The following is a 24944-nucleotide window of genomic DNA, read 5'->3' as shown; positions in this document are numbered from 1 at the left end:
CAAAGATCATTTGTGGTCTCACAAGTGCAATACACGAAAATTACCAAGAATTTCCTCTCAAGGCTTGCTCTCTCATTCTCAAGGACAAACAATGCAATATCTGTGATCAACAAGGTATACTTTTTATAATATGCTTTAGACCATCATTATTATGATCTTGTCGGTGGAAATTTGTTTTTCATGATAATGTACATATGTTGTCATCCATCGGTCTTTTTTAAATTCAGATCCCTTGAAATTGGGAAGAAAAAAAAAAAGACCCACTACATTTTTTTTGGAATTCAAATCTTGTGGTTGTCAATTAATCTCTGATTATGAGAACCAACAACTTACAAGTCCTAAACTAGAGAAGATAATAGAGAGTAAATAAAAAGCATACATTTGCCCTTCATTAATATCAATCAATTTCCTTATTCACCAACTTAATTTGACAAACACAATTACACTAACTACTAACTAGATACATAGCTACCATCCCGCCATTATTTTCTACTCAAATAATGTGACTTTCATTACAAGCAATCCACTCTAACAAGTGTAGAAATCAATAAGCTCGTCCATGGACCCCAATTGAGAACCACCATTTTCAAGCATCCACAACAAATGCTCGAACAAAACAACCTCACAAGCAACCACAACTTGGTTATTATCATCATCGTTAAACCCACCCGACCTCTCTATAAGCTCTTGAAATAGAGGATGACAAATGGTGTTGGAACTCAACAAGTACCTCCTCCTAGATTTCCCAACATAAACCTCCTTAAGCTCTTCCCGCGCCGCCATTGTCTCGTCATCTGTCTCCGCTGCTGCTGCTATCGAACTGCTCGTGCAACCAAGCTTACTACTGAGAGACGGCCATCTCTTAATCGCTGACTTTAGCTTCGTTAGTTTGCCAGTTTTGGCCATCTTTGTTAGTCTAATAAAAGAGGGTGCTCAATTTGTAGAGAAGGAGAATGGAAGGTTTTGTATATAAAGAGAGACGGTGTTGGGTGTGGGCCATGTTGGGGACAAATTGTATGGCCCATTGTTTGATATATACCAGCTAATTAAGACGAGACATGTGTGGAGTGTGGTGGAGGATTCCAAACCATTTGCACTTCTTCGATTTTTTTGACCTTTACTCCAATAACACTCTCCACATATTTGCCTCATATGTGATGCAAGCGATAGAGTTGTAAGAGTGCAACCTAAATATCGTAAGATAATTAGGTTTAATTTCTAAAAAGTAAAGTCTGCGTATATCTTGTCAATTCTCAACCCCACCCACTACGGAAATTTTGTGAAGGAGAGTTGTTTACTTTTGAATTCATGGGTTGACTAGATATATGCATAACCCACGTGAAATAAGACCAATGTTGTGAAAATCATGATTAAAATGCAAAAACCATTGGATAGAGATGATATATAGATGTCACTCGTGAGTCACCATCTTTGTCATTTGAATTGTGGGACTACGTTAGTGATGACAAACAAAGAAATTAGGATACCATATATTTAGAGGGTAATTAGGTATAAAAATAGCTCCACATGTATCACATAATACATATGATATGAAATCTCGTGCGTACAATTTAATAACTGGAATAATTGAGATACCAGCTGTTAAGATCCCTATAATTACTGTAAAGTGCAAAATGTTTTTGTTGAGGAAATGATTTTGCAAAAATAAGAAGCTATTGGTTGGTAAGCAGCCAATAGTTTCCATTTTAAGCACCTTTTTTGACAAAATCAAAGGTTACATCAAATACAAGGCCAACAACTCACAATTATGTGGTCTCAGCTGCAGCTTTATATGCTTGTGTGTGCGTGTGTGTATATATATATTCATATGCGTTGCAGACTTGCAGTGCTACACGTTAATCTTGTCTTCCATATCGAACAGTTTTTGTCACCAAACAACGTTGCTTAACCTGTTGTCAGTTGTCTTAACTATAAACTATATACCTAAAACAAATGAGGGATATGTACGTAGTTAAGCAATGTTAACATTGCTTTGAATCTAAAAGGTTTAGACGATGATGCACTGGAACGAAAATGAAACTTGAGTAAAGGCCAAAGTTGTTGGTGGTCCATGGAAGTACCTAAACCTAACGGTGCATGGCAGTCGCAGGACTACAAATGAAAGGACTTCAATATATGGTTACAACTGCATGTGGTCCACCCTAGGGTACCTGTCTATTAGCTATGGCTAACATCCCTCTGAGGGTTAATTTTTTAAATTTTTTTTATATATTGAGAAATTATGGGCTTCTGGCATATATATGTAAATTATGAGTAAGGAGGTCGCTTTATTTTCTTCAAATGTTTTAGTTGAAAGAATTCATTCTCAACCAACTCGACCCACCTAATTAGTTCGAGAGATATAGGTTCAATAATAATATTGTTATTAATGGTAAATTATCTTCTCCATTCAAGAATGATTAACCAAGTGAAAATGATAAAAGATCTCAGTAGTTGATTTCTCAATTATCTCAACTGCTGAATTGGACGCACATGATTCAAGTAAATTCGAGAACTCTACATATCCCACATGGTGCACATAAAATGTTGCGTGTATAACTCATCAACTGAGATAACTGAAATACTAACTGTTGGGTTCTAAGTGCTAACCAAGTGTCGTCCTGTTAACAGTGGCAATTGGTCAAGTAAGGATAGGCTCGTACGGGACCTTATATGGGAAGCCCAATTTGAACCATATGAGTGAAAGTGGGCTACATTTCCCTCTGCGTCTCCGTCCCAGAATGATTGGTTTTTTTCACTCGCTTGGCCTAAGATGATCTATCACAACCCATGGGCCTCAGGCCTCTCTTCAGATGCGGCCCACTTATCTTTTACTGGGCTAATTGATTCCTAAACAATGATCGTTCACGGTTCAGCCACCCAAGGCCCGAAACCACTATTTGATCACTGTCCGTCCGGCGTCGGGGGGAAGATGGGTCGTTTAAGTCACTAGGGTTTTACCGAACTTGGGTTTAGGGTTGGACACGATTTATAAACCTCACAATCACGAATACAAGCCACGAGCAATTCCTCATCTTGTCGTCTGCTCACTATCTCCGCTTCCGAGCAAAACAAACTCATCTAAGGTTTTACCTGCGTAAGTAATCATGGCGACATCAGCGGATGCACGGCAGCTGTCTCAGAGGGAGGCTGACATACAAATGATGTTGGCTGCAGAAGTCCACCTCGGCACTAAAAACTGCGATTTCCAGATGGATCGCTATGTCTTCAAGCGCCGCAATGATGGTATTCATACTGTGTAATGTACATGTTATCTTGGAATGAATGCCGATTTTTTTTCTTTCTTGTAGAAGTGGATTATCGTCTATTAGGAGTGTAGTTTTTGGTTGTTTATACTAATCGATAGTTTTACGTCTGATTTATATGCTGTAGCTTAATGTGTATGCCATTGATTTATTAGTCAAAATATTAAGTGTTTGTGGCTTAGCGGTTTTGGTGATATTTTTTGACTTTGATTTTATTTTGCTTGAATTTCTACTCGTCTGATCTTTTGTAATATGGCTGGAACTTATATTTTTTTTTATTTTCAATGGTTTATCTGATCTGATGGATTACACCGGTGTTCCATGGTCTTGTCAGATGTCAAATGATAATGATTAGTTTCATTCATGATATTTAATCTAGGAATATACATAATCAACCTGGGGAAGACATGGGAAAAACTGCAGCTTGCTGCCAGGGTTATTGTCGGGGTTGAAAACCCTCAGGATATCATAGTTCAGTCTGCCAGGCCCTATGGTCAAAGAGCAGTGTTGAAGTTTGCCCAGTACACTGGTGCTCACGCAATTGCGGGAAGGCACACTCCTGGAACATTCACTAACCAGCTCCAGACCTCTTTCAATGAGCCTCGCCTCCTAATCCTTACAGATCCAAGGACTGATCACCAGGTGAATCATGCATTATGAGTTTAGACTAACTTAATTGATATTCAGGTAATATTTCCACTGTTACTCAATGTTGTAAATCTTTTGCAGCCCATCAAGGAGGCAGCTCTTGGGAACATCCCAACTATAGCATTTTGCGACACTGATTCTCCTATGGGCTACGTTGATATTGGAATACCTGCCAATAATAAGGGCAAGCATAGCATTGGGTGCCTCTTTTGGCTGTTAGCCAGGATGGTTTTACAAATGCGTGGCACAATTCGTCCAGGGCATAAGTGGGATGTTATGGTAAACTCCGGATGCTTGTTTTGTTTTATTTTAAATGCTAGTATAATAGATTTCCAAGTTAAGGAATGTCTGTTTTATTCAGAATCTTTTATTGAAGAAGTTGGGAATGGATTTTATATCTGGCATTTCCTCTGCACACCCCCTGTTCTGGCTTTTTCTCCCTTTACAACAGCAGTAGCTATTCATGCAGCATTATACCTTTTGTTTAAATACAGTGGCTTTCAGCAATTGGAGATTATTGCCTGAAATGATACTACTCCTTGTTGAAAGGATACTACTCCTTGTGCTGCATATTATAATAATCCAAACTTCGAATTTACTTCTTTAATTTATTCATCACCAGTCCTTTTATTTAAGTTCATATTTGTTGCATTCTTTGTCTCTGTGGGCGGTGTCTTTAATTAGCTGGTGGTTTTTCTTCTTTGTTGTGCAGGTGGATTTGTTTTTCTACAGGGAGCCTGAGGAAGCCAAGCAGCAAGAAGAAGAAGAAGAAGCAGTTGCTGCTACTGATTATCTTCCTCCTACTGAATATGTTGGTCCTGATCAATGGGGTGATGTTCCACAAGCTCCTATTCCTACTGCCCCTGGTGCTGGCTGGTCAGCAGATGCAGGTCTGTGTTTAGTTGTGGACTGTAGACTCTGAAAATTTTAAAATTTTGGCCATGAAGTGCTTCATTTTATTTGTCTTTTAGTATTTACTATATCAACATACTGCCTTTTGGTTCACCTTTCTTTGGCTGTATCCTGTATGAGTTGGGATATTTCAATTTGTGCAACATGTTTTCATTGCGTTATTGTAATTCCAACTCATGAAAAATGTTACTTGCTGTGTATTCTTGCATGTTTGTTGTTGCAACATGTTTTCATTGTGTCATTGTAATACCAATTCATGAAAAATGTTACTTGCTGTGTTTACTTGCATGTTTCTTTTTTAAAATGTAACACTCTTTGTCTGGCTTACTTGCAGCACCAATTACTGAGAGCGGCTGGGAGGTTGTAGCTCCACCAGGACCACCACTAGTATCAGCACCCTGATTGGAAGCTGCTGCAGCTCTTCCCAGTCCTGCTTCTGCCTCCGCCACTTTTTGAACAACTCTGTTTAATTTAGGATTCTAATCAATTTATTCTTCTTTATTTTTTTTAATTATTCAACGTTATTCATCTTTGAATCATACATATTTTGCATAAATTGGATTAAGTTCAAATCAAATAAACATTGATGCAATTGAATCTATTTTTGAAACCCCACGCCTCATGCAAAAAATAGCCATGGACTACTCCTGTTATATGATATGAAGCCTATCATTATTGTTTCATGTCCAATAATGAAGTCTAGATTTCAAGTTGTTGAATCAGACTTTTATGTATGTCAAAACCTAAACAGGCATTGAAAACTTGAAATCATCCTTACCTTTCACATCAGGTATTTAAATATGAGTGTGTTTTTCTTTATCGATTTCTTGGTTTGTGTTTTTGGCTTTTTCTATTTGTCAATATGGATTGTATAATGTAGAGCTAGAACTAATGCTACTGTGGAATCCGCGATCACCAGGATTAGACACAAGATTTTATTTCAGGGTGGATAAAGATATGCAAGCCATTTCAAAATTTTCATTTAGACAAGCCTATTAGACATTCAACCTGGAAGAGAAATTTTTGTAGTATTTTTTGGGAATGTCAATATATGTATAATTGCTAACTATATGGTCCAAAGTGACATAGGGAATCTCAATATATGTATAGTTTTTTGCATTCTAATAGTTAAACATTAAATTTTCCTTTTCATGTAATTATTACCAAGAATGTTAATAATCCAGAATTGGTGTGGCTGATGGGAAAACTGTGGCGGAACAAGCAGCTTGGGAGGTGGCCAAGGCTGGAGATTTGACACGGTTGTTTGTTGACATTTAATTCTTTCATTGTTTACTTTCTCCAAGTTCCATTCTCTCATGCTTGCTCCTCATTTTTCCATTCTTGGTGTTTTTATGGCATGTTTTTGAAATTTGAAGGGATAGTTCTATATGTTTGGTTGACATATTTTAAAAGCTTTATTTTGTTATGTTTTGTGCTTCGGCTATGAGTGAATACGTATACTACATTTATGCTACAATATAGTTTAAAACTATATTAACATAGGCGGGAAGCGCGGGCTTGCCTCCTAGTACACTCTAAAAGTGTAGTCTTTGTGAAGTTTAAAACATGTGTTATGGGCTTGGCCTAACTAACTAATGTTGATGTGTCCATTGGCATTGGTAAGAGGGTTGGAAAATTTACTCATATATCCTAGATTTTTACTAACCACACCTCAACTCACTTTGACTTTGTGTTTTTTAGACCTTTGCTCTTTATATGTCACCCCCACCATCTATTTCTTCTTCCTCACAAGTACACCCTCTTCCGACCATGGTGTTTTCGTCGTCCGAGTATCAATCCGGTAATCATTGTGTGTTTACAAGAAAAAAAAGCTTGCGCCCTAAAGATTTGTTGTATGTAGTTGATTTGTTGAATGTAGTTTTCCATGCTTAAGGTTTGCTTGTTATGTCCATAAAACATCCACAAAAGTATATAAACAGAAAAGATGAAAGCAAATAACCGAAGACGTCAACCATGGAGTGATCTTGACTCTTGAGTTCCGCAAGAAGAATAAGGTTAATTTTCTGTAATATTATTAATTTTTATTTTTTTGCTGTAAAAAAGTTGGCTTTAAGGTGTGGGAAGAGAAATTTTTGCCGTATTTTTTGGGTATTTCAGTGTATATATATATATAGTTGCTAACCATATACATGGTAATCTCAGGTGTAATTGACTCCGTGCGGCGCCGGCCCCTACCACGCCACGCCAAGCAAGAAGGAATTCATGTCAATTACGAGTACCGAGGACTCCTTACAAAGCTTGGACTCCTCCATCCTCCGTTCAAAGCAGCAAAACCTCAAATATTAATATTACTTCAACTTCAGCTTTGCTTTTGGAATTCCTCGTTTTCTTCAAAGTCCTTTTCTTTATCTTTGATTCAAGCAGAGAAATTGCTGATGGAGTTTTCGGAATCAGACTGGGCGTGGCTTCCTGAAGGTATTCTTCTCGAGGGAATTCTAGATTGTATAGTGTATTTCTATGACTTTGCCAGATTCGGTGCGGTTTGTAAACACTGGTACTTTGTTGCACAGCAACGGAGACGACAGCTTATGGAATTGTGGAGCGTACAACTTCCCCTGTTGCTGTTGCCGTTGCCTTCCGTGGATGGTCGCGAGGACCAGCAAACTCTATACAATGTCACAACCAGTAAAACCTACGATTTTAAGCAACCTCATTATAACAAGAGGTGCTGTGGATATTCTAATGGATGGTTGGCGGTTACTGATAAGAATATATATGCTTTTAACTCTTCGAAACCCTTTCTTGAATCAGATTATAACCTTACCCCCAATCATTCCAGTCACATTACGACGTGACTATGATGACTACTGGATCTATAAAGTGGTATTGTCTCATAACCCTGATAAGGATCTCCTAACAACCAAGGCCCAACCGGACTCCCACCTAGTGCCGGCTGTAACCAAGGCCCTGTCAGGCCCGGGCCCGTGGCCCTACCCTCCTGAAAACCTTGGCTACTAGGGAAAGGAGATCCTTTCCCCTTATAAACCATATCTCAACTCCCACATCTACCGATGTGGGACAAGTGCGTATCATACCCCCGCTCTTACAGGACCAACGCCCACGTTGGTCAAGCACCATGGCTGGCCACTCCAACCATATCTCAACTCCCACATCTACCGATGTTGGACAAGTGCGTATCATACCCCCGCTCTTACAGGACCAACGCCCACGTTGGTCAAGCACCATGGCTGGCCACTCCGCATTACGCGTTGGTCAAGCACCATGGCTGGCCACTCCGCAAGACGCAGTCCCGCCGCGGCCCTCCACGGACAGGGGAGCACACACAGGCCCCACAGACGGGAGCTGGGTGGCTTCGATACCAATTGATAAGGATCTCTAAAGTGGTATTGTCTCATAACCCTGATAAGGATCTCCTAACAACCAAGGCCCAACCGGACTCCCACCTAGTGAGCCGGCTGTAACCAAGGCCCAGTCAGGCCCGGGCCCGTGGCCCTACCCTCCTGAAAACCTTGGCTACTAGGGAAAGGAGATCCTTTCCCCTTATAAACCATATCTCAACTCCCACATCTACCGATGTGGGACAAGTGCGTATCATACCCCCGCTCTTACAGGACCAACGCCCACGTTGGTCAAGCACCATGGCTGGCCACTCCAACCATATCTCAACTCCCACATCTACCGATGTTGGACAAGTGCGTATCATACCCCCGCTCTTACAGGACCAACGCCCACGTTGGTCAAGCACCATGGCTGGCCACTCCGCATTACGCGTTGGTCAAGCACCATGGCTGGCCACTCCGCAAGACGCAGTCCCGCCGCGGCCCTCCACGGACAGGGGAGCACACACAGGCCCCACAGACGGGAGCTGGGTGGCTTCGATACCAATTGATAAGGATCTCCTAACAACCAAGGCCCAACCGGACTCCCACCTAGTGGGCCGGCTGTAACCAAGGCCCAGTCAGGCCCGGGCCCGTGGCCCTACCCTCCTGAAAACCTTGGCTACTAGGGAAAGGAGATCATTTCCCCTTATAAACCATATCTCAACTCCCACATCTACCGATGTGGGACAAGTGCGTATCAAACCCTTATATGCATCCTGACAAGTATCAAGTTGTGGCGATATGTGGTGACTGTGTGGCTATATTGAAACCCGGAAGTCAATCTTGGGTTTACATATATAAACAGTGCACCATCATAAACACCTGCTCTGATGATATTATTTTTTACGAGGGTATGCTCCTAATGATGGATACTGCTAAGCTAGTTTCCATCAATGTTAATGGAAGTCAACCACAAGTGGAAACAATGAATGATGGACAGCTTTCTCGTCGTCTTGATGGCAAGTCAAAGCGCGTGGAATACCTTGTGAAATCATCTGAAGGAGATCTGTTGTACATTCGTAGATATATACGTTACGTTGATGGTAGAACTAATGCTACTGTGGAATCCGCGATCACCAGGATTGAACGCAAGTTTTTATTTCACGGTGAACAAAGACATGTGGGGTCCGGGAAGATTTTTTTTAGATTATTTATCCATTTGCTTTCAAAAATATAGAAAACAAGACTAAAAATCAAAAACTTATATAATATCGGTAAGTAAAACTAAAAGTTAATTAACAAAATGTGATCAAATGATAAACTCATTTGAAATAGTATCAACAATATATTTTTCAATGTACATAACTAAATATCATTTAACCATTGGTCATTTCTTCGATTTCGAATATGATTCTTGACGATCATCTTTTTTATACCATACTCTAACCAAAATATTACAAAAAAAATATTACAACACATTCAAAATATTACAAAAATTAGGGTAGGCAAAACTAACATTAATATAAAAAATTATCATTAATTATTCAACATATCATTAGTACTAAAAGAAGTTTGAAAAAGTCAGGGTGGGCGGTAGATCCGCTCATGGCGATCACACATAGGACTCCGAAGACTGCAATCAATCGAATTGAAAAAAGAAAAGAAACGAAACTAAAAGAGAAATATAAAGATAGGGTCAACTCTTTTAATTGTGCCTCTAACTTTACTATGCTACCCAACCAGCTTTATGTACCCACATGGTCCATATGAAATTGTGAGTGTCCATTACAACAAGATTGCAGAAGTATTAGTAGTTAATTTACCGACTCATGATAATCATTTTGCAATTGTAAATCGATTCTTGTGGAACGATTTGATATTTTGGATTATTCACACCAAAATGAAATTTGGGTTGTCCAAAATTTCTATCTATTAACTCGTCTTATATAATAGGCATGTGAGTTGGGCTTGAGTGTGAGATAAAACTAGAATACTGAATACACTTTTATCTTTTGATTCTATTGTGCTCATGTACTTTTTATTCTCTCCTCAATCTACTAATCTAATCTAGTATGTTTATACAATACTGTAGATGAATTGACAATTCTTTCATATACGTCCATACACAAAAAGAATTGAGTTTTACTCATGACCACTCTACCAACACTCCCAACAAAAACATGCTGTCACACTTCTTTTGTCGTTATGCTAAAGTAATGTACGTATGATTTTTGTGTTTAAGAACTTAGGTGTTGATATGAAATCATAGTTGTTTCTTAATGTTATTTTATATTCTAAAATATATTGATATGGCTGATGATTTATTGGGAAAATTAATTCTTTTATTAGCACTGACAATAGCGCGTTACAAAGGATGGATAATGTTATGGTTGGAATTAATTCAGCAGCAGTTGATCCAAAAGGATATTTCGTACGATCGTAACGTTAATAACAAAAGTGTAGTGCATGCCGTAATGGCATATCGCTTATATCCAGTGGTGGATTTATTACATCCTTCCATGGATGGAAGCCCAACTTTGTGAATGTAAGAATGAGATAAAAGTCTCATTGCATATGCGTTCTTTGGTTGAAAAACATGTTCGTCGACCCTTCTCTCCTAATGCACTGGTAATGTTTGATGAGATAACATGTACAGTTAGGGCCACAAGAATTCCAAATGACTATAAATTAAGAATTTCAAATGATTGACAATACTGAGTTCTAGATAGGAATGACAATGGAGCAGGCCCGTCCCGCTTATAGTTGTTTCTTAATGTTATTTTATCTTCTAAAATATATTGATATGCCTGTTGAGTTATTGGAGAAAATTAATTATTTTATTTGCACTGACAATAGAGACTTCCAAAGGACGGATAATGTTGAATTCCAAATAACTACCAATGAAGGATTCAAGATGATTGACAATACTGAGTTCTGGATAATGTCGAATTCTAAATGACTACCAATTAAAAATTTCAAATGACTGAGAATACTGAGTTCTAGATAGGGATGACAATGGGACGGGGCGGGGCGGATCCCCGTCCCGCTCATAGTTATTTTTTAATGTTATTTTATCTTCTAAAATATATTGATATGACTGATGAGTTGTTGAAGAAAATTAATTCTTTTATTTGCATTGACAATAGAGAGTTCCAAATGACGGATAATACTGAATTCCAAATGACTGACAATAGTGAGTTCTAGATAGGGTCCATAGGGATGACAACGAGGTGGAACGGGGGCGGATCATGGTCGCCCCGCCCCTTTATAGCTGTTTCTTAATATTATTTTATCTTCTAAAATATATTGATATGACTAATGAGATGTTGGACAAAATTAATAGGCCAATGCTACATCCACTCATTTTGTGAGCCCAAAAAACCCCCAATTTATGTGATATTAAGATAATATGTTATCTTAATAATATATATGTAGGGCCCACTTCACATCCAACCCTCCACATTAAATGAGATCTTTTGGGGTCTCAAGCATTATTCAAATTAATATATTTAGACAAATAAATATTTATCTATATTATGTTATATATCTACAATATATTTATATGAACATGTATAGATATATCTACATATATCTATTATCATATATCACAGAAAAATCAAGAAAAAATTATTGTGAGAATTGTAATGGCTTCTCTATTTAATGGTCTCCTAATGCATTTTTTCCAAGGCAACTATTGCCTATTGGTTTCTGTCAAAAGAAACACTTTTTCTTCAAGCTATAGTATCACGGTAACCACATTCCCTGTTACAATTGCAGAAAGAGTACAATTTGACGCCTATTGGATTAGAAAGAAGAGCTAAGGAGACTGGAACAATTGCTTTATGTTGTAAGACCCAATAAGATTATTATGATTTCCAATCCCACTCCACATTTGATCTGCTACTTGTTTGTGGATTTTCTCACTTGGATGAAACGAGTCCCAAAATACATATTCACTTGGATCTTCACATAATTCATACTCCTTGTTAGGCCTTTTCCCTCCACAGCTAAAAATCCCTCTCAACTTCCCTGCTCCACAACAAGCCATTTCCCCTTCCTTGAAACCTGAATCATCATAACACACCACACTAGTCTTGATTAATTTCCAACTCAAAAGTCTTTAATCTGAATGATCATAACACAATCACACAAGCAGTCACATACCATATTTGGAGGGATTTTCCGTTCTTTGTCGAAGGCTGCGATTGAGGTTGAATATTAAGTACTTTAAACCTCTAAGTTGTTTCTCTAATTGGACCAAGAGCTTGGAGAGTTGTCTGTTATGATGATTTGCTAGAGATGAAGTCTCTTCCAAACAGCTACCATTTCTTTCAGGTTTGAAAATTCTCATACTTGGAAGACAACCCAAGTCCGGCAAGTTAAGGAAAACAAACTTTCTGCCACCAGTTTTATATATTTCCTGCCAATTATGAGAATGCTAGTTATATATATATATATACTGGTTTTGTTCACAAACCATGTTATGTTGTACAGTGCAATGTTGTAAGATTACTTACCTTGATTACTGTTGTCAAGTTGCCAATCACCATCCCCACATATTTGGAGTTGGAGGTGGTGTTGAGTACTGGGGAATTGGTCAAAAAGGGACTGGTGTAATCATTGGTTCCAATGCTAAACATGTACACTGCTTCTGATAATTTCTTCTTAGCTCCAGTATCACCAAATTTATGCCTGAACCAAGCCTCTACTCGTTTATAGTATCTCAACTGTGTTTGAAGACCAATCACCTGAATAAACATGAATCAATCAGCTTTTTAACAAGTAAATTGATAAGAAAATGTGTATTAAAGCTTTTGTTGAAGTTAGACTGTGATAACTCCTTACAAATGCGAAACGTCGCATAAACCAATAAGTATTTTGGGTCTCAGTTGATGTTGGACACGTGAAGCATGCATTCAATGTATCGTGGTCCAAATGTTAGGTAGAGATCCAGTAAATAAAGGTTCTTTCATGCTAAGTCTACAGTACCCACAAACATTTGGTCAACTCTCTCTGCTGGTTTTTCATGTACACGCCATCAAATCAAAGGTCTTAGATCCACTAAAAGGGGAAAAGCAAACTCAAAATATGCATTAACTATGTGAAATAAAGGTGAAAAGGGTGTATGAAGGGGAGCAGACAGGGAGTTGATTATGTGAAAAAAAGAACTAGCATTCTCATTGTGGTCATAATTGTACGTACCGATCCTCGAAAAGTTTCAACAAGAGCACCAGCACCAGCAGATGCAAAATTCACCCCAGAATGATACTGATCAAGTCCAGGTTGAAGGTATGGTGGGATCAATGGCAAGTTTGCATATTGAGCTGTAATTCAAACTTACAAAAAGATGAGACAAGCAGCATGTGTTGGTGAACCAAAAGGACATATATTCTATACATACAAATGAGAAAGACAAAACAAGAGAGGTGAGAAAGTTCTTACCAATAAAGTCTGATATCAAACGACCATCGGAGAATCGTCCGGTGGGGAACCTGAAGTATGTCTCCCCATAAGGCCAGAAATTGGCTTGGTCAAGTGTTGTGGTGTTGATGTAGTTGTTGTTTCCACAATCTAAAAATGAGTCTCCAAAGATGAACAATGGTATTAGTACCTGATGCTGCAGCTTCTTTGAATCCTCTGACTTTGCTTTAGACCTTGTTGAGACAAGAAGGATTACAAGAAGAACAAAAAAGAAGAGAGAGCTTAGCCTTGCCATGACTACTGACATCTCTGTAGCTGCTAGACTCACACAATGTGGTGTGTCGAATGATTGGCCTTTTTTATACTCCATCAACTATATTGTTAAGACAGAGAAATCTGGAATTAACTAAAAAGACCATTGTGTCTAATACATAAAAAAAAAAAAGAATATTCAAGTCAACCAGACAGAAAGTTGTTCATTCAAATGGGATGTTGCAGCAAACCATGGAAACAAGATCTATTCTTGTTGAGTTTGAGTTCATGGAAGACAGAGTTGTTCATTCAATGGCTGTGGCTCAAGTCAATCTCTTTATGAGAACAAAACTAGATTTCCAAACCTGGTTTGGGAACTTTGTTGGACTAAGGACAAGTTGAAGTGGGTTCAGTGCTCCTTTAGATGAGTTGCAGAATGAAAAATTTTGGAGTAATAATGGTTGTTGAAGAAAACAGAGGAAAAACAGAGAACATACATATAGAGAAAGGAAACATGTATTGATGTGACACAATGCTCCACTCTCTCAGTTTTTTTTTTTCTCTTTTGTGAAGTGGTAGCTATCTATCTACTTCAATGTGTTATAAGTTCACTATCTTCAACCATAAAGATTAAAGATGGAGACTAGACTTGAAGGTCTATATTTTGGGCCAAACTTGTTCTTGGATACATCGGGAACTCAAATGGATTATTTGGTTCAATGAATACATCGGGTATGCATGATTTTGTTTGTCTCTTACTAGCAAATGGGCTAAGGCCTAACTCATTTAATTAGGGAAAAACCTAGTTAGTTGTTAAAGGTGAGTTTGGTCCTTATAAATAAGATATATCCACACATCTTTATCGACGTGGGACAACAGATTTTGCGCTTTTTGGATCAAAGTGAGAACAGATGAAATGAGTAGCGTTGCATCGATCGAAGTAAGGTTTGAGCATGTATGAGTTTAATTTGATTGACTGGAGACTGAATACAGGGTTTTGAGGCATCAAAATGAAGATAACAAGCAATGTGGCAATCCCAATTACTTGAACCATAAAAGGAAGAAAAATGAATAGAAGAAACAACACTTCTTGGAAGAGCATGCACGCATAAAATTTGGGCTCCAAATTTCTCGGTTCTTGCCAGGCCTGATGGGCCGATAATGAATTCACAGTGGACCCAAATACAGTAAGGAAAGGAGCCCAAATTATAAAAAAAGATGTAAACGCAATTTCAGGTCAATTTGGACTCTCATCAAGCTTCTAATTTGGCCCAATATTGCAGGCAGAAGTGCCATGGATCCTGACAATTGGGATCTCAGTTCGAAGTATATACATATGTTTTAACGTGCAATATGCACATATTAAATCATATGCATAAACCTCAGGAAATTAGGGATGCTGGGATCTTTGTCTTTCCCCAACTGATGGATCTTTATCTTTTCGTATTGCAGGAAGGAGGACAATCAAAAGCATAAAATGAGGTGATTTGAATTGTCCCCATACGGGTGTCCCTGGGTCGGCCTTGATTCTGGGAGCTTTATGTACAGAAATCCATGTGAATGAGCTGGCTGAAATGTGGTTTCCATTGACGACAATGATCAACACCCTCAAACATAGGCCAGAGGGCTCACATTTCTAGGTAATTGCAATCACCCAAAATCAGAATTCGATCTATTGGGCCCTTCGAAGGGCCCACTAATTATTCTTCGTTTGTCTCGTGCAAATTTGCAATTATATACATATATATATATATATATATCATGCACACCAAAGTGTATTCAAAGACTTATGGCCTCTAGTTGAAAACCAAAGACTACGTAGAAACAAAGTAAATACATATATCTGGTTTCAGGATTCCATCGTACAGTCATCAGTAGTCTCAACTCAAATATAGAAATGAACCTAAGCAACCATGTAATTCTAATACCCAACTTATATCAAAGATAATGAGGAAGAACTCATAAAGCTCTCTAGTACTCCCATCTTCATGTCAGACCATCCTGAAAGCAGTGAAAAACAATGAAATCAAGCAAAAGAGCCAGACATCAAAAACAAAACAAAACAAAGATAAGCCTCAAGCAGCTAGGAGATGCGTGCAACTCACATAACATGTAGCTTTATTTACAAAATCCAGCATGCAGACCAAATTCGTTTAGAAAACTCCCTCAGGCAACTGCATGGAAGAGAGGTCGTCGAAGTTCCAGAGATCCATTAAGTTCGCTCCCTCTTGAGTTGAGTCTCCATTAAGGAAGCTATCAAGCCCAGCATCCCAACTCTCCTCAAGACTAGAAATCGGAAGGAGCTTCATCTGTGAATCAAAAGCCATAAGCTCATCAGACAGGGAATTAGAAGAATTCTGTTGAGCAACGGGTACCACCTCCTCAGAGCTGGACTTCAGCTTCTTCTTGGGGTTAGCATCTTCCATGAACAGCATGTCATCACCTTCCAAAGCTGAAATGGCAGATGAGATTTCAGGAGTCCTTGGACCTTTTTCCCCCCACCCATAGTCAGTACAATCCAGAGAGTTACTTCCTTGTTCTGAATTGAAATACATTGGGGTATTCCCGGAGGAAGAAATAGACTTGACACCAACATCTCCATTGGCAGGGAAAGTGTCCTGACATCCAAATTGATTTGTAGGTGGTTTCTCTTCAAAGAATCCCATATTACCGTAATACTCCAGATCAGGATTGTTCAAGCCATAAAAATTTTGGTCCAGATGTGGTTGGACAGACTTCAGATTGGCCTTTGGAAGTGATTTATGAGAGTCGACCTTCACCAGACCTCGTGGAGAGGCCCGTGGAGTTTCTTCAGGGAAATTCACCTTAGCTTTCTTCCCACGAATTCTACGTGCTTCAGCATCATAAGCTCTGGCAGCTTCTTCTGCAGTATTAAAAGTTCCTAACCACACACGGACTCCTTTCCGCGGGTCGCGAATCTCGGCTGCCCATTTTCCCCATGGGCGCTGCCGGATTCCGCGATACTCGTTCTTTCTCTTCCTCTTAGCAGATTTCTCAGCTTGCCCACTGAATTCCATGGATTTTGTAATTGTAGAGACTACAGAGGGAAAACCATACAGATTTATATAAAATCAGGCAGGTTTTCATAGGCAAGCATAAAAACAATGCATCAAGGCATCATGAAAGAGGAAAAATGCAAGGTAGGAAAAGTCTATCATGACATAAAAGATAATAAAAAAAGTTGCTTATATGCACAGATAGAATACTTTCTATAGCATAGCAATTTTATAATCTACCAATGAGAAAACCCCCCCTAGTTGGATAGTGAATGTGTAACGTGGTATGTTAAGATTTTGTGTAAGCACGAGCTGATAGTTTCCACTTCTCATATCGAATGAGTCACCCCAATAACACAGTAATTTAATACGCTGAGATACCAAAATTTCCTTTCCCTCAATCTTCCTTATCCTTTTATTTTTTCCCAAATAGGTGGTATCCTTAAATATATCCAAGGATCAACTGCATCTATGCTGTATCTAGTATGATCACCACAAAACAAATAAAACAAGAAGAAGCTAAAAACAAATGAAAATCAACCTTTTTTTCGGGATACAAAAGTGTTTATAGAAAGAGCCACCCATGGGAAGCAACCCTTGTAGCATGCCAATTGGAACGGATACAACTCTAAGGAATGAGAATCATATTTTCAAGAGGCAAAATCCAGCTATCTATGAAAGTATCTAGAGAAATTTCTCAATCCCTGAAACTTTGGTTCTTTTTCAAAAAACCTTGATCCACTTTCTAACACATCTGGTGGACTTGAGAAATCAATTTTCAAATACAAAGCAATCCAACACAACGAACAAGGTATCTACCATGTAGAGTAATAAATAAGAACTTACATTAGGCTCAAGCCCATTTATATAAAAAAAAAGAGTCCCAGTTTCAAGTGCCCTTCAAAGGAAGAACTTTCCCAACCAAACAAAATCAAATAAAAGAAGTATTTATCTGTGAAAAATATATATATTGGAATATAGAAAGAAAATAATAACAATTGAAAAGCTATTTCCATAACAGAGTCAAGATCTAACAACACAGAGATCAATTTCCAATTGAAAAACATAAAATAGAAACCGACTCCAAAGTTTGAATCTTCAATGGACTTTACAGGGCAGCGGATCATTGTGAGAATTATCTCCCGTAACAGATAAAATCATAATCCTTAAATTCTTCAAAACAACCGAACTACAAACCCAACAGGGAAAAGAGAAAAAAAAATCCAGATATTCAAATCTCATGAGATGGTCAAAAGTTTATGTTAACGCCAAGAAACCAAAGACAAGACTAAACCTGTAATTAAATTAAATTACAGCTCCAGGGAAAGGAAAATGAAGGCAAACAAAAAATCATAAAGCCATAATCACTACTTTATACTCCCAAAAGGCAGGGCCAGAATCAGAACCCGAACCCAAAAAATAAAGAGAAGAAACCTAAAATTGAAGGAACAGAATCACACTGTTCAGCATGCAAAACCAGAAAACATAATACAAAGGTCCATATAAATCCATTCTCCATTTGATCAACCCATTCTCAACAAAATAGCCAAAATCAAAACTGCAAAAACCTACACTGAAACTTATTCAAACACAAAAACAAAACCAGGTGAACGAGTTACGAAACTAATTACCACGAGATATCCCAGGGCTGCGACTCTCAGCCAGAGGAGGGGCGGCAGAGAAAACGTAAGGCTTCACATCCAGTTCCTCTTCCTCGTCGGATTCTTCATCCTTGAACTCCTTAAAACCAGCCTCGAAGTCATCGTCCAGATTGATCACCTCACTGGACTTGCACGAGCTACGGTTCTTCAGATCAGGCCACAGAAAATCGGCAGTCACCCGCCGTGACGGGCGCACCGTCATCGGCCCTATCAAGTCGGAGATTATAGCACCGCCACACATGATGGAAGCTGTCTAGGGACTAAGGTGAAAAGATTTTCAGAGAGTAGGGTGAAAAAGAGGATTTCGCTTTTTGCGCTGTTGCTTTTTTAAAAAAGAGTGATGGCTATTGCTTAACAAGTTTTGAAGGTTTGGTGAACTGGTGGGGTTCTTAAACATTTGAAGGAAAGAGACCAAAATGACTGCTTTGGACAGGAACAAATTTACTGTCTTGTCCTTAGGCGAGAAAGGAATTTTCAAGTGACATGCATAAATGATAAATCTATTCTACTTTATGTTTTCATTAATGAATGAAGTTATATTGTTTTCAGATGATATGCTTTCCTTTGGGCATGTAAAAAAAAAAGCGGTTAATAATTTAAGGTATATGTAAGCTACATGTGCTTATGCATGTGAATTCATGTGTCGGACCCTTCTGATGAGAATCCCACATCGGAAGATGGTGGGTTTGGAGTCTAGCTTATAAGGGAGGACAAACCTCCTATTGTCAACCTGGGTTTTCAATAGAGAGTTAGGCCCAAACTTGTGATGCTAGACTTGGGCCCCCATCCCGTGTAGCGAGTATTCATCATTGGTGCTTTCATTGAGAGCGCACGCGCCTGCGTGTAGGCCCGTGGACTGGCACTATCGTAGGCGGGCCTACCCCAGAGCCCATTCCTTTGTGGAGTTGGGTTAGCAGACAGTGGGTCGTGTCCATTGTGGGCGAGTTGGAAAAGAGAAAAAGGCTGTAAAAAAAAGAGAGAGAAAAAAGGCCGTTATATGTAACTGGGAAAGCCCTAGATCCACTGGACCTAGCAAGGCTATGTGACCCTGGCTCGCAAGGCTTGGGGCGGTAAGTGGGCCGTAAGCCGAAATGGTACAGTCAAGGCCATGCACGAGGACGTGTATGCTCCCAAGGGGGGAGGATTGATGAGAATCCCACCATCTTCCATGCACGAGGACGTGTATGCTCCCAAGGGGGGAGGATTGATGAGAATCCCACATCGGAAGATGGTGGGTTTGGAGTCTAGCTTATAACCCCAGAGCCCATTCCTTTGTGGAGTTGGGTTAGCAGACAGTGGGTCGTGTCCATTGTGGGCGAGTTGGAAAAGAGAAAAAGGCTGTAAAAAAAAGAGAGAGAAAAAAGGCCGTTATATGTAACTGGGAAAGCCCTAAATCCACTGGACCTAGCAAGGCTATGTGACCCTGGCTCGCAAGGCTTGGGGCAGTAAGTGGGCCGTAAGCCGAAATGGTACAGTCAAGGCCATGCACAAGGACGTGTATGCTCCCAAGGGGGGAGGATTGATGAGAATCCCACCATCTTCCATGCACGAGGACGTGTATGCTCCCAAGGGGGGAGGATTGATGAGAATCCCACATCGGAAGAGGTGGGTTTGGAGTCTAGCTTATAAGGGAGGACAAATCTCCTATTGTCGCCCAAACTTGTGATGCTAGACTTGGGCCCCCATCCCGTTTGGCGGGTATTCATCACCTTCGTCCCACATCTGTTTGAGTGCGGATTTGTGAAATGCTTTATATGGGTAAGCCATTCCTCAGCTAGCATGACACGTTTAAAAATGGTTTTTAGGTTGTGATAATTCAGGACCTACAATATCATGTTGATGGATTTGACTTTTCATCAATACCTTTTTTTTTTTGAAAAAAAATGATATTGGAGAATATGTCATGGTAGGATGATTTAACGCTTGCTAACAAAATTATCCAAAGTGAAAAATAATGAATAATTACATCAATTAAAAAGAAATTCGTCTTAATAACTGGGATCTCAGTTGTTGAGGTATATGGACAACATTTAAAGTGCATGTGGAGTCCATCGCATGCACTTTAAATGATGTCCATACACCTCAGTAACTAAGATCATGAGACCCTAATTGCGGAGACATCTAATACTTCTGTTACATAGAATACGAGAGTTGAATTTTATGTGGCATGCATTGACAAAATTGGTATTGGTTGACAGGATTTGAAAGGGTAGGTTGGAGAAACACAAGTTCCTCTTCATCTTTCTCATGTGACCACTTAAATAGTAACTGAACACTCTTCTTCTTTAGACTATATTTTCCCAACCACTAAGGGTAGGTAGTCTAACTCTTACCTAATTTGACTGGACTCCCAAAATTTTTGTTGAATCACGTTTAACATTTCTTCCCCCAAATTTCTCTTTTTTACCATATTGCACCACTAGTTTCCTCTTGAAAGTGTACAACCAGTTTTATGAAACCGTAAATAAATGAATTGAAGAGGGTAATTTGGGAAGATAAAAGTCTGAGAATCTTTGTACGGATTTTACTAGAAAAGGGTGCACCGTGTACGTGTTCGTGTGGCGGCAATGAGAAAGTAAAAATAGTCAGCAGGGGAAAAGGAAGGAGGTTCATGCACCGGAATCTGCTCGCCGTTATACAGGAATATTATAGAGAGAGAAAAACGACGTTGAACCAAACTCTGTATTTTTTTTAAAATATCGCTGAAAACTATATATGTTTTTCATTAGAATAGAATTTTTGACACAGATATGTCTAACTCAATTGATTATCAAACAAATCACCTTTTGTTATTACAACAAATATGTATTGGAACAAAGATTAGGACAACTTGGATTCTTATCACAAGGATAGGTAGACATCTATCATCAGCAAGGGCTTAGGTCATTTTTTGATTTGGTAGCGAGTGACCGACTGTGATAAGGTCAACGATTTAGTAATTTACAGGCCGTCCTGACGGAAAGTGTCATTAGCTTTTGGGACTATATGACAGACAAAACCCATCATCAACAAGTCCTTTTCTGTCTTGCACATGGAAAAGTAGGCGAGGCACATGATCCCTTTTGCGACCAAATGACAAACATGAAATCATGAAAGGGTCATTTGCACTATTGGGCCTTATTAGGGTCCAAAAAGGGAAAGCCTGGGACAAGTGGGCTAAAACTATTGTTGGGCCCAATAGGCTTTTGTCTGGGGCCGAGAAGATGACGTCAACCGAAATTCTTGCTCATATCATATGCACTTCCTTCTTGTTTACGGGAGAGGACTTGGTTGACAATCGAGACATATGTTTGCTTAATATTCAATTCCAATGAAAAAACAAATTTCTCAACAGTATTTTTTAAAAAAACGATGGAACGTAGGATCAGATGAAAAAGAAAAGAGAGAACTTCTTCTCAACGTTGCACTTCTACATTCTTGATTCTTAATTTTACAACAAAGTACTACTACATCTTCAACTCTCTAGCTAGGAAAATCTTACATCTTCCTTGCCCATTACAAACATAAACACCTGTTGCTTCTTTATATATAGATCACAAAACGGCCAAACATTCCCACTATAATTGGGAAGATAGGCATTCTTTCACAATACTATAAAGAAGAGACCAAATATTCTGCAACCCAAAACCTCCCAAAAAAGGGGGAATACCAAACTACAGAGGCTGTTGCAATGTCACTAGCAAGGGACTAGTGACAAAGTGCTTCCCATCTGACCACTCTATTGAACCACTCTTTACATTAGAGTTCCCCGGGGAGAGCTTAACTGCTTCAGTTTGCACCCTAACAAGGAAGTTCAGTTTCTGACCTACCCTCCTGAACACAAGCTCCTCTGGTTGCACTGTGACTGTTGTTCCGCGGGGCGGTCTTGCTGTAACTTTGTACACAGACTTTGCTTCACCAACATTAGTCACCGTTCGAATAAAATGAGTAGACAACTTGTGTTTGCCATATTGTTGAAACACAACGGACAGTGAAGGGTAATTCAGATTACCCACATGACCAGCCCTTTTTGCTCCACTACAGTCTACATTTTTCCTTGTGATCACCTGGATGTTGTTCGTGGTATAATTCAAGTTGCACAAGAAGTCGACATAATCAAACTCTCCTATATCGTAGATTAACCCGGGATCCAAGGCCGTTGTTGGATGAACATGACCAGCACCAAAATCTAACACTGAGGATGTGTTACCAGTAGACTCATCAAGCATTGTTTCGCCACGATTATCAACTGTATAAGCTGTTGTAATCAATGCTGACCTTATCGCGGCAGGACTCCATTCGGGGTGAGCTGCCTTTAACAATGCCGCGAGCCCTGAAACGTGTGGGCAAGCCATTGAAGTACCCGAAAGAATGTTGAACTCGGTTCTTCGCTTATCCGATGCAATCCCAGATGGCCCAACTTTATCAGGCCAAGCTGCAAGGATATTCAATCCAGGTGCAATCACATCAGGTTTCAAAATCTCTGGGGTTTCTGGGTTAGGACCCCGGGCAGAGAATGATGCCACAACTGGTGCCGGCTTAACTCCAAGCTTAGTTCCCTTGAAAACTATTGTTGCTGTTGGTGGTGACCTAGATTTTGATGCTGCTGAAATGTATTTCCTAATCTCATCGCCACCTGAGGCACCAACCGATGTGGCAGGCAAGACATGGCAATCTGCAACCAAGCCTTCACCATCAAAGACTCCATTTGCTAAAATCATCCCTAAACCTCCAGCTTTCTTCACAACCTCACCTTTTTGAGCTCTTGAATTGATTCCTCTATCGCACAACACAATCTTATCTTTCACGAATTTGGGGTCCAACGAACCTTCAAGGCACAAAGAAGCGGAGTACCCATCTCCTCCCCCCTCACTACCAGCATACACTACCGGAGACATCAGACCCGGGGACAGACCCGGCCCACCATAAACACTAACCCCAGGTATGGTTTTACCATTTCCAAGCTTCACATCCGCGGGAAAGTCTCTATCCATGGTTCCAGCACCAACTGTAGTGACCCACGGCGCGACATTGGTCACTGTAAGTCCACCAGGACCGCCGTTCCCAGCAGAAGCTGAGACAAAAACGCCGTTTTCCATAGCTCCGAACGCGCCAATTGCAATCGAGTCCAGATAATACGGCACCACAACACCACCAACACTGAGTGAAATTACATCGACACCATCAGCGACGGCAACGTCAAAAGCGGCGAGAATGTCGGAGTCGTAACAGCCGGCATTCCAGCATACTTTGTAGGCAGCGAGTCTAGCCTTCGGCGACATTCCGGCCGCCACGCCCCGTGCGTATCCAAGTGTTGAAGCCGGGAAAACGTACCTTCCTGCAGCAATTGACGCCGTGTGGGTTCCGTGGCCATCAGCGTCCCGGGGAGACGGGTACTCTGTGGATACATTCATCTTCCCATTCGTGGCTTCATATCCATTACTAAAGAACCTCGCACCGATCAATTTTCTGTTACAGCTCGTAGCAGGGAAATCCGAAGTAGTCGTGCACTGCCCCTTCCACTTCGACGGCACCGGTCCGAGATCGTGGTCCCTGAAGCTCTGACGCTCAGGCCAGATTCCGGTATCAATAACTCCAATAACAAGATCGGACCCGAAGTCAGGCTCCTTGAGTAGCCCAGCACTGTCGGTGGTCTTGAGTCCAAGAAACTGAGGAGACCGCGTGGTATGCACGCGCCGTATCCTTTCTGGTATAACCGCAATAATATGAGGGAGTGTCTGCAGAGTAAGAACCTCAGTCTGCGAGAGCTTAGCTGAGAAGCCGTGGAAAACGGTGTCGTAAGTGTGGAGGATACGAGTGGTAGTGATGGTTGATTTACCGGCGTTTGGGGTAAGAGAAGAGAGAGATGACTCGTACCAGTGCTTGTGAGTAGGGAATATGGAAGGCTTGGCGTCATGTTTGACTCTGATTATGTAAGTTGCTTCATGGAATGTTGACTTAGCAGAAGAAAGTGAGAGAGAGAGTAGCCATAGAAACAACGTGAGAATGGGCGCCATTGAAGATTAAGGTTTCTGATAATTGTTGGTTGTGGTGGCGAGCAAATTTAAAGGGAAGACCGAGTGAGAGCAATCACGATGGTGGTGGTGTTTTTTGATGGGAAAAGATAATGTAATGAAAGACGTATTTTATTAATGTGGTTGAACTAATAAAATGTATGGTTCAATAAATTTGTTGGTTTTATTTCTTGTGTAATATAAATGAGACCCAGTATTACTTTTGATGTAGACGTGAGAGTGTTTTGAAATGAATAGGATTATAGGAATAGTTGTCAAAATTTTTTGGTTTAAGGTGAAAGTAATGTAGGTGAAAGTTTTCAATGTTGATGTGGAATTTAATTGATGAAAAAAGTGGACACAAAAGAGATGTTTGGATTTAATCTCAAGTTGGCCTAGGTGGTTCCTGTCGTCATTCAAAATCTTTCGTTTACTTTGCATCCACATTCTTGATAAAATGTTAGCGAGATAC

At 39.8% G+C, this 24944-nt stretch overlaps 5 protein-coding genes across 6 annotated transcripts; 1 reads left to right on the top strand and 4 right to left on the bottom strand.

Annotated features, from left to right (window-relative positions):
- Window positions 1-365: 365 nt before the first annotated feature.
- On the bottom strand, window positions 366-957 carry LOC119984811 (auxin-responsive protein SAUR78-like). The gene has a single exon (XM_038828929.1). It carries the CDS (start codon window positions 904-906, stop codon window positions 529-531), a length of 378 nt encoding a protein of 125 aa, XP_038684857.1. The 5' UTR covers window positions 907-957; the 3' UTR covers window positions 366-528.
- Window positions 958-2939: 1982 nt separating this feature from the next.
- Window positions 2940-5426, top strand: LOC119983814 (40S ribosomal protein SA-like). The gene is made up of 5 exons (XM_038827541.1): window positions 2940-3246; window positions 3646-3908; window positions 3996-4193; window positions 4627-4804; window positions 5161-5426. The coding sequence occupies exons 1-5, from the start codon at window positions 3108-3110 to the stop codon at window positions 5226-5228; spliced, it is 846 nt and encodes a 281-aa protein (XP_038683469.1). The 5' UTR covers window positions 2940-3107; the 3' UTR covers window positions 5229-5426.
- A 6344-nt stretch (window positions 5427-11770) lies between these two features.
- LOC119984661 (GDSL esterase/lipase 5-like) lies at window positions 11771-14237 on the bottom strand. Its single transcript, XM_038828721.1, has 5 exons — window positions 13571-14237; window positions 13331-13452; window positions 12646-12876; window positions 12293-12548; window positions 11771-12193 (listed from the first exon to the last, which is right to left on the bottom strand). Exons 1-5 carry the CDS (start codon window positions 13917-13919, stop codon window positions 11946-11948), a joined length of 1206 nt encoding a protein of 401 aa, XP_038684649.1. The 5' UTR covers window positions 13920-14237; the 3' UTR covers window positions 11771-11945.
- A 1340-nt stretch (window positions 14238-15577) lies between these two features.
- LOC119983845 (ethylene-responsive transcription factor RAP2-2-like) lies at window positions 15578-18851 on the bottom strand. Of its 2 annotated transcripts, XM_038827572.1 has the most exons (4): window positions 18450-18851; window positions 16180-16859; window positions 15907-16110; window positions 15578-15802 (listed from the first exon to the last, which is right to left on the bottom strand). In XM_038827572.1, exons 1-3 carry the CDS (start codon window positions 18718-18720, stop codon window positions 15955-15957), a joined length of 1107 nt encoding a protein of 368 aa, XP_038683500.1. In that variant the 5' UTR covers window positions 18721-18851; the 3' UTR covers window positions 15578-15802; window positions 15907-15954. The 2 variants fall into 2 exon arrangements, with proteins under 2 accessions (XP_038683500.1, XP_038683499.1); XM_038827571.1 differs by having other exon boundaries at window positions 15907-16859; window positions 18450-18850.
- A 2997-nt stretch (window positions 18852-21848) lies between these two features.
- Window positions 21849-24633, bottom strand: LOC119983844 (subtilisin-like protease SBT1.5). Its single transcript, XM_038827570.1, has one exon. It carries the CDS (start codon window positions 24473-24475, stop codon window positions 22133-22135), a length of 2343 nt encoding a protein of 780 aa, XP_038683498.1. The 5' UTR covers window positions 24476-24633; the 3' UTR covers window positions 21849-22132.
- Window positions 24634-24944: the final 311 nt, after the last annotated feature.

Source organism: Tripterygium wilfordii, chromosome 18 (genome assembly GCF_013401445.1).
Source record: "Tripterygium wilfordii isolate XIE 37 chromosome 18, ASM1340144v1, whole genome shotgun sequence".
NCBI lineage: Eukaryota > Viridiplantae > Streptophyta > Magnoliopsida > Celastrales > Celastraceae > Tripterygium > Tripterygium wilfordii.
This window is presented reverse-complemented; position numbering and strand designations above follow the sequence as displayed.